This window comes from Oryzias melastigma, linkage group LG15 (assembly GCF_002922805.2).
Source record: "Oryzias melastigma strain HK-1 linkage group LG15, ASM292280v2, whole genome shotgun sequence".
NCBI classification, from domain to species: domain Eukaryota; kingdom Metazoa; phylum Chordata; class Actinopteri; order Beloniformes; family Adrianichthyidae; genus Oryzias; species Oryzias melastigma.
In genome coordinates, this window is record NC_050526.1 from 21,320,405 (window position 1) to 21,330,662 (window position 10,258).

The 10,258-nt window shown below is 36.9% G+C and overlaps 1 protein-coding gene across 6 annotated transcripts in view; it reads right to left on the minus strand.

Annotated features, from left to right (window-relative positions):
- LOC112161594 (serine/threonine-protein kinase MARK1) overlaps positions 1-10,258 on the minus strand; it is a 35,706-nt gene that overhangs the window by 13,414 nt on the left and 12,034 nt on the right. For all 6 annotated transcript variants that reach the window (XM_024296836.2, XM_024296839.2, XM_024296835.2 and 3 more), the window contains exon 3: positions 8,722-8,775. In XM_024296836.2, coding sequence (XP_024152604.1) covers positions 8,722-8,775 — 54 coding nt within the window. The remainder of the gene's footprint in view (positions 1-8,721; positions 8,776-10,258) is intronic.

The window sequence follows — 10,258 nt, forward strand, 5'->3', positions numbered from 1 at the left end:
TAAACGGAATACTCTGTATATGAAATTAATAAGAGCAACACAATCCTCTGCGGTGACCCCAAATGTGAGTTCAGCTCCGTCCTGATGGTTATTCAAGCTAAGATTCTTCACTTGAGACAGAAGAATCTGGCGTTTACTGGTTTTAATGTTGTCGTAGTGCAACGACTAGTATCTTAAAGTATCTTAAGTGTTGTTAATAAATTAAAAAAAAGATTTCTAACAATCTGAAACCAACGTTCCTTCTTCTTTCAATTATTTGCTGCTTTCACCACTTACTTTAACTTCAGTACTGCCACCTAGTGGTTGAAATAAATAAAACCAGATTTGAGAAAAAAAATATATATATATATAGCTTTATTTCTGGTACATCATGTATAACAGGAATTTAATGTTGTTTGAAAGAACGGTGGGCGACTAAGATGAATACCGCTGTTGGAAACGTTAGCTTAGCTAAGAGCTATATTAGCATTTTCTAATGTTGTCTTTACTTTCTGCCGAACTGGTTGTAGGTCCATTGAAAAGAGGAATGGAACCGTTGAAGCAGAGTTGTCGTTGCCACCTGTTGATTGGCAGAAAGTTACGACCACATTAGAAAGCGCTAATATAGCACTCATATAAGCTAACGTTTCCAAAGCATTCAGGTTTTAGCGGTTTCTTGTGTACTCTATTGGTCAAGAGTCTATATTGAAAATGCTTAGAAACAACAGTAAGGCCTGGTGGAAACGCTCGCCAGAATTAACTAAACCGTACCACTCCTTCCCAAACTGTATCAGACTGCTGGATGGAACTGAGGCTAAAGTGCTTTACATCAAAACAAAATCAATTTTTAAAGACCAAAAACACAACAAAAGGGACTATTTTGTTGTGTTTTTGGTCTTTAAAACACACAAAAAGTGTATAAAACCCATAAATACTGTATTTTCTGGACAATAGCTACTTTTTCCTAGGTTTTAAACCAAGCAGCTTATACAAGGGTGGGCTATTCTGTGGATTTTTCTCCCACCACTAGGGGCGCTCTAACCGGAATTACAACCAAAAATAGGATAGACAAATGGAAAAATGTATCACAAATGCTACTTTTTCTTTAGCAGACAGAATATGTACGATAAATTTATTAACTGGTAATTATTTTAAAATCATGGAAACCACACTAAGAAGTTTGTATGATGCAAGTTTTAAGTTGAAGGCCATTGAGCTTGATGTCTGGCAGCACGCATGCTTAGCGTTAATGAATCTATAGTGAGAAGAAGTCGGCAGGTACATACATGTACATTTATAGTGCAAAATCATTGTGTACATGCAGTAAATATCTAATTTTTCAACATAGATATCTGCAGCTTATGTACCAGTGTGGCTTGTGTTTCTTTTTTTTTTTGAATATTTAAAAAAAATAGAGCAGCTTATAAACAGGTGCGCTTTATAGTCCAGAAAATACTGTAATTTTTATTTAATTTTTCTATATAGAAGTCAATGTGTTTTCATATGGACAGAAAGCATAAAATTAAAAAATTGTTGGAGTTCATAAAAAAAATCTGTCAAAAATAGCTAAAGAACTGAGTCGAAATGTGCTGATTGTGCTTTAAAATGATAGAAAATGCAGCTTTTTCTTACATAAAAATGAATGTTTTTTATATTTGATTAAATAGTTTCCACTTTTTCAAACAAATATTTGGAGTTTAATCAATTTCTGCTTTGCTTTAAACTCATCTATTATACCGGTGTGAACCGGCTCAACTGTACTCGTCTCTCTTCAGACTTCAGCTCTGTCTCTACTTGCTCTCCAGCCTCTATTTTTCATTCCTGCCTCCCCTCACCTCATGAATTTAAACTTCTCACGGTGCACTATAAGCTGCAGCAGAGAGCTTAGAGCTCCTAATATTGCTCTTTTCCTCAAACAGGTATTGACTTTTCAGTCAAAGCAGGATGCTGTTGTGTAATCTTTGGAGCCGCACAAAGTGCCCTGTTATCCGCAGTTTTCTTCAGCTCCCGGTGAATGCTGGGATGTTTAAATCACTCCCACATGCAGCATCATCATCCCAACTCACAGGAGAACTAAATGTGGACTAACATGAAAATAGTTTAAAGCAGAATCCTCATAATCATTTTTTTTGTCTCCTTTAAATGCAATTTTTTTTTGTCTTTTTTTTAATTCAAAATGAATATAGTGGGTCAGATATAAACCAAAACAAACCAATGGAACAAATTCATTCTGACTGATGACACAGTTTCAGAACCGCCTAAAAAATAAAAGCCGTTGGACCTAGACATCATGATAAAATGCATTTGCATAACGTGTGCCTACAGACATGCATGGCACGCCTTCACAGAACGAATCAGCAACTGTAGGAACACACTATGCTGTTTTCCACCAATCAGAGCAGACTAGACAGTTTTTTTTTTGTCTTAAAGAGACAGTAAACCATTAAACAGCTTTTAAGACAAACATATCAAGAAGGGCTGCAAACAGAATCTATATAAGGTGAATTTATTCTTTTAATGAATATTTTGCTGTATAAAATAATTCCAGAATTTTCATGAAACATGCAGATAACAGATGAGGCTAAATAAAATAAAATGTTGAAAATCAAAGATTAATAAATCCACAAGGCTGGCAAATATCTTCAAATTTTAAAACTAATCTTTGAAAGCAGAGTTTTTCCTCTCAGTTTCTGAGTAACTCTGAATAACAAGATGGTTCAGTGTGAAAACCTGCTGCATATTCATCTGCTGCTGCATTGGCACCACATTATCTCTCACGGTAACAAAGTCAGTGAGCGTGGAAGGATCTCGACACAGTGACCAGACGATTGGTTGCAAACAAACAAGTCGAGTCAATTCAGAACATTCCTCAGTTTTCCTAGAATGAAAGGGGGACGGAGGAGCTGATGTTTCACGTTGGGCTCTTCCGTCTTCCTCTGTCTCGTCTGCGTCATTACCCTGAAGGCCCTCACATGGGAAACACGCGTGCAGCCACTTGGAAAAAAAAAATTGGAGCAAATCTAAGCAGCACAGTGGAAAAACGACAACAAACACAGAGCCCGTCAATACACACTCAATGGGAGTGCAGACGCCAACGAGAGATAATGAGTTTGAGATATCTGATTTAGCGTGCTATCAGTATCAATAATATCTACGGAGACAAAGGGGAGTCACAGCGAGGCAGTTTCATGAGAATATCAGAGTACAAACGGTCATTTCTGCTGATGAACGGAGACAAAAGTCGCAAAAATAGCAACAAAAACAATGGAGAACCGTGCACGACGGCGCAGCTTAATGTGTGCGTGGAACTCAGCAGTCTGTGCCAGTGACCTACTTCCAGCCACCCAGAGGCACTCAGACTCACAAACTAGCCTTAATTACAGCGGAGTCCACATCCAGAAGGGGCACAACAGCAGAAATCTGACAGGGGACACCTACAGGAACTGACTGGACTATTTCAGTCCCGGTGGCACGGCTGCTCAACGCAGATTATGAGTCGTCTTCATTTGTTACACTTCTCAAATAAAAGATTCTTGAAAAACCCCTTAAAGAGGGCTGGATGAGACAAACAAAGCAGAGGACCAACTGGCTGCCTCATCTCTTTGTCCCCAGCTTTCTCTTTGGTAGTGCTGCCAGAAACGATGATTTCGACTAATCATCGATTATTTTTTCCGATAAGTCAACTTATCGGGTCTTGCACAAAGTAAATGTAAAACACACATCTGAACCATCATTAGTTTTAAACTAACTAAAAACTATATATAGCATTACCTGTGATAATGATAGTGTAAATGCTGTAGACTGAATTTGGCTGCCGAAGATGCTAGTGCTGATAGCTGAAAATGATGAAATTTATAGCTTAAAATGCTGAAGCTGATAGCCAGCTAAAATATTAGTTAAATGTCAAATTAGCTTATAAGACAAAAAGCCTATGTTAGCCAAAACGGTTAGCATGTAATGTTAGCATGAAATATTAGCCAAATTCCAAAACAGCCTCAAAAATAAGAAACAAATATCTTAGTTAGCCAAAACGGCTAGCATGTAGCTAAAATATTAGCCAAATACCAAAACAGTCTAAAAAACAAAAAAAAAAAATAGCCTTAGTTAGCCAAAATAGCTTGCATATAGCTGAAATATTAGCCAAATACCAAAACAGCCTAAAAAACAAAAAAAAGCCAAAGTTAGCCAAAACAGCTAGCATGTAGCTAAAATATTAGCCAAAATCCAAAACAGCCTAAAAACCTTAAAAAATAGCCTTAGTTAGCCAATACAGCTAGCATATAGTTGAAATATTAGCCAAATTCCGAAAACAGACTAAAAAATAAGAAACAAAATCTTAGTTAGCCAAAACGGCTAGCATATAGCTGAAATATTAGCCTAAATCCAAAACAGCCTAAAAAACTAAAAAAAAAGCCTAAGTTAGCCAAAACAGCTAGCATATAGCTAAAATATTACCTAAACTCCAAAATGGCACATAAAATGTTAATAAATACAAAAATAGTCAAAAAAAGCTAGCATAATGCCATCATAACTTTACTGCACTCTGACTCCATAAAATGTAAAATAACGCCTTATCAACTGTTAGATTAGTCATCGACCATTTTCATAGTCGATTAGTCAACTAATCATGGCAGCCCTACTCTTTGGTCCCATCAACATCATGGTCATTTCTTATTATATCATTAGATGATAATACGAAGGCTAACTTGCACGTCTCAGCACTTCTTCCTAGAAGGTTGAATGTTAGATCCGCTCCACAGTTCACCTCAGACAATCGTGCTGCCCGTCTAATTACATTCCACCCTTCTGAACAGGACCAAAGCCTCCATAGCCTATGGGCTGCATGGCGTTTCACTGGCTAATGCACAGTGGCAGGACAAAGGTCGATGTAAACAACAGCCATTATGAGATGTTGGGCTTTTTGCAGGCAAACAAATAACTTTTTTAAATGCTGACTGCAATCAAATGGGATAAAGTACCAGAACAATCATCCATTAATCAAATTAAAATCACATTTGAAAGATTTTACAAACCGCTTTTTACATTTGTTTAAAGAAGTGCTCAAATATACACAAATGAGATGGGTAAATGTAGATGGAGAGACGACAGCAGTGTTTGTTAGTTAGAAGAAGGGATTAACTAGGAGGCCTATTTTAGGGCTAAATCGCCTAAAAACCATGACAACGTCAACATCTCTGACCACATATGACATGTGATGCATTTCCTGTGGTAAATCTGAGGAGGGTTTTCAGAAGCTCAGCTGATCTCATTTCCTGTCGGACTGAAATCATCCCAAAGTCACAGTAGAGCCAGTAAGCTACATGGGATCAGACCAGACGCACTTAAAAATTACAATCACTGCTTTATTATGGGGATAACAAAATAATAGCGATGGAGGTGAGATCAATGTAAATCGATATTTGTACAAAGAAAATACAGATTTTGTCAATGATTCTTTTAAAAATACTTTTTCTTCTCGAGGATGAAGATATTTATAAAATTAAAAAAAGCTTTAATTGCATGTGCATATCAACATGCATGTGATTCTGCAGGATCTGCCTACGGTGACAGATAGGGCGCCCTAACCATCTCCTCTGAGACGATGAAGAGAGAGATCAGTGGCATTTTGAAGGGCTAAAAATCAGACTCACAAAAAATAAAAATAAAAAGCAGAGCTCAAATGCAGAATCCTTCAAATGCAGAATCCTTGACTGACCCTCCTCTGAGGATAAACTCTCTCATTTCCAAAAACTTAAAGTTTAATATTTGCTCAGACATCCTCATGCACACTGTCAGGATTTAAAAAAAATAATAATCCATGATAAATTAATTCCTAGTAAGATTATTGTTATAAATGTAATAAAATTGAGTCTTCCAAAAAACAACTAAAGTTCTCCTATTTGAGTCTGAGGACAAGTAAGTCAATCACTTCATCTTATGTTTAATAAGCACCAGTGATGCCACAAACGATTATTTTAATAGTCAATTAATCACTGATTATTTTTTCTGATAAGTCGACTAAGCGGGTCTTGCACAAAGTGGAAGTAAAACACACATCTTAACCATCATTAGCTTTAAACTAACTAAAAACTAGATATATAGCATTGTCTGTGATAATGCTAGTGTGAATGCTGTAAGTTGAATTTGGCTGTTGAAGATGCTAGTGTTGATAGCTAAAAATGTTGAAATTGATAGCTAAAAATGCTGAAGATGAGAGCTGAAATCACTAAAACTAATAGCTGAAAATGCTGAGGCTGATAGCCAGCTAAAATATTAGTTAAATGCCAAATTAGCCTAAAAAATAGACAAAAAGCCTAAGTTAGCCAAAACAGCTAGCATATATTAGCCAAATTCCAAAACAGCCTAAAAAATTAAAAAAAAATCTAAGTTAGTCAAAACAGCTAGCATATAGCTGAAATATTAGCCAAATACCAAAACAGCCTAAAAAACAAAAAAAAAGCCTGTTAGCCAAAATAGATAGCATATAGCTGAAATATTAGCCAAATATCAAAACAGCCTAAAAAACAAAAAAAAAGCCTGTTAGCCAAAATAGATAGCATATAGCTGAAATATTAGCCAAATATCAAAACAGCCCAAAAAAAACAAAAAAAATCTAAGTTACCCAAAACAGCTAGCATGTAGCTAAAATATTAGCTTCACTCCAAAAAAGCCTAAAAAATCATAATAAATACCAAAATAGTTCAAAAAGCTAGCAGATATTCAATATAACTTTCAACTTTACTACACTCTGACTCCATATGATATAAAGTAACGACTAATCAACTATTAAATTAGTCGCTGAATATTTTAATAGTCAATCGATTCATCGACTAATCGATAATAACGACTAATAAGCACAAATCTAAAAAAGAGGCTGTAGAACAGACTACTCCGGAGCAAATCAACTAGAAAATGGTTCTGTATGAAAGACGTGGAGTATCCCATTCTTTTAAATAGAATTCCAGTAAAAACAGGACTCAGAAGTGGCAGGGGAATAATCCGCTTAATGTCTGACCTTTTCTCAATTCTTCCCTTCAGGCGATAAGTTTTGCTCCACATGGAAATGATTTCTCCTTATGGCATTTTGAATATATATGTTTTTTAAATATTAGAGTATTCTGCCAGCAAAGCAGACACTTTCCTGACCGGAATTTATGCTTGTTTTCGGAAAACAATTTCAACATCGATTAGATGAATCAATGTTTTCAAACCCAGTGGTGGTAATGTGATGCTTCTTCTTATGTGTACATTTTAGTGAGCTCTACTACGCATAGTACAGAAAGTACCATGCCACTATTTGACCTCAGGAAAGCAATATCTTTGTCAAGTTTTATTTATTTCTATAAGATATTTTCTAAATGAAAGAGCATTATTAGGACTGTAAGTCAAAAACAAAAGCTAAAAAACAAGATATTAGGGAGCTATTTTCATAAGCAAAGGTCACAAAAAAAAAAACTATGACCTTGATGCATCACCTGCATCAGTGCTGCTATAATGCTCTCATAAATGTTTCCACAGTGAAGCTCTCACAGGGATGGAACAGGACACTTTGAGTCCATGAGACAATCGATTGGATTAGGGAGACGGCTGCTGCATTACAAGAGAAGCTTGGTTCTGCATTGCAGATGGCACATCTGTACACCATTACAGGAATCTATACGTCCAAATGCGTTATTCATCTCCACTCATTACAGACACGCAAACAAGCGTCTGCCCGTCGAATGATTCGACAGCATAAAACAGAGCAGCCACGTGCTCACATGCCATCGCATCAAAAGCAACGGTCACCTCACATAAAAGGCAGAAAGGACTGACCCTCTAAGGTCCACTGCAGCTGACATATGACAGACCCACTGAATAATTGATCACAGATATCCTGATTGGCCTGCAGACTCACATGATACATCGGCCCCGCTACGCTCATCAGCGGGGCGACAACATGACCCAGAAGACGCAACGGCGTTCATGACCTCCAAGCTGCTGAAATCACTTGATATGCTGGAGCACCAGCTCTAAAAGGTGAAACAACAAAAGGCATCTCTTTAACATTTCTGGCCTTGCTGTGACTGAAAACTCTGTTTCCGTTACAGGAACATAATGGAGTCAGAAATGTCGTGAGAAGCATTCCGATCGGTCAGCCGCACACCAGATTTATTTTTAGAGTCACAGCAGGAGATGCTGGCTTGTATTCTAACAGCAACAGAGTCCATATTGTTATAGGGATGACTCCATACCTGCATTTACCTGCTGAATGATCTCTTTGCCACTTCCCATCCCAAACGGAAAGTAGCTGTGTTTACATGGACGCAAGCAGTCACTTTCAAAATATAAATAAAAGCACACTCAGACGATCGTCTTGCTCCATCCTCCACAGCCATGTTTGTTTACAACAGAACTCCCTACTACTTCTATGCAATATTTTTGATAGTTCTGCGCACGTTAAAACAATTAATTCCATGTGACGGATGTAAACGTTTGTTATAACTGTACAGAGTTTAATTCTAATCCGATCTTTGATCAGATTAAAAGACATTTTGCACATGAGCAAGCAGCTAGTCAAAGGAAAGGAAGGGTGACAAGAGTTTAAATAAGCCTTGTGCTCTGTTCTGATTACATTACGCAGCCCACGCATCCTGTGTTCAAAGAGAAAAACTGCAGAATGGCTGGAAGACTAATGAAAACGACATGAATGCTGTAACCAGGACATTAGAGTCACCAGCTGGCCATAAAACAATGACTCACCTTCTGTAGACTGGTCGGATTCAGCTGGGTTTTATCTATAATCTTGACCGCCACCTAGAGCGAGAAGAAGACAGAACCATGTGAGAAAGGATATTTGCGTGTTTTAACATCAAAGCAAAATTTGAAATTTCAAGATAATTGCAGACAACAAGGATGCATCGATTTGCTTTTCACACAAATTGGTTCAAACTTTAATTATTGGGTAATGTGTATTACAAAACAAAAGCAAAAAACATTTTTTTGTCAATAAGCAAATCAAAATGACAAAAAAGCTTCCAGTTGGCTCCCACTAAGTCTAGAGTAATGCAATAAAAATATATGTGAAATATAGGTATGATGAGCAATCTACACTCATGCTGTAGCAAATTTTGGCTCAAAACCGTACGGCTGGATAACTCGTTATTTTTGCTTGAGGCTATAAGCTTGCTCACGTGTGAGCGCACAAGCAGAGCTCTCAGCGAAGGGGAGGATGTCAGTCCCGCCTACAAACCAGACCTGTATTTCTAATGAGCTACTGCTACTGTGAATATAGCCAAATAAGCCAAAATAGCATGAATGCAGATGAAATAATAGCAAAACTCCAAAATAGCTTAAAAAAACTATGTAAAAAATTAAATTCGCCAAAACGGCTAACATGTCGCTGAAATAATAGCAAAACTCCAAAATAGCCTAAAAACTATTTAGAATGAACTGGATTAGCCAAAGCAGCTTGCATGTAGCTGAAATAATAGAAAAACTCCAATATAGCCTAAAAAACAAACAAACAAAAAAAAAAACTAAATTAGCCAAAAAAAGCTAGCATGTCGCTGAAATAATAGCAAAACTCCAAAATAGCCTAAAAAAACTATATAAAAAATTAAATTAGCCAAAACAGCTAACATGTTGCTGAAATAATAGCAAAACTCCAAAATAGCCTAAAAAAAAACAAAAAAAACCTAAATTAGCCAAAAAAAGCTAGCATGTAACTGAAATAATAGCAAAACTCCAAAATAGCCTAAAAAAGCTATATAAAAATTTAAATTAGCCAAAACGGCTAGCAGGTAGCTGAAATACCGGTGTAGGTAGCAGATGTGCTCGGCCTGTCAGATCGGCTCGGGGGCTTGCGACTAGTGATGACGTCACACAACTGTAACAAACGAGTTGGCTAATTAGCTGTTTTTTCTGTACTGCAACTGACGTTTACAATAAAGTTTTTTTTTTTTTAAAAGAAAAGAAAAAGTGTTGAGCTCTGCTGGGGCTATTATTTATTATTTTGGCATTGACAGCTCCTTCACTAACGTCTGCTCTCCTCAGTGTTTGTGTAACGGAGCAGAACGTGAGCTGCATGTTATAGCGGGACTTCATCCGGTCCATGCAACCAGAAAGAAGTTCAACATTGGCAGGATGTATTTAGAAAAACATACGTGCGAATAATTATTTTCTTTTTTTTTTTTAATGTACGACCAACAGCAAGCTAGCATGCTACTCGCTAGCACCCACTTTAGCTCAAACTTCATCCTTCCCAGCCTGATTTCTCTCTATTAAAATAACGATCATT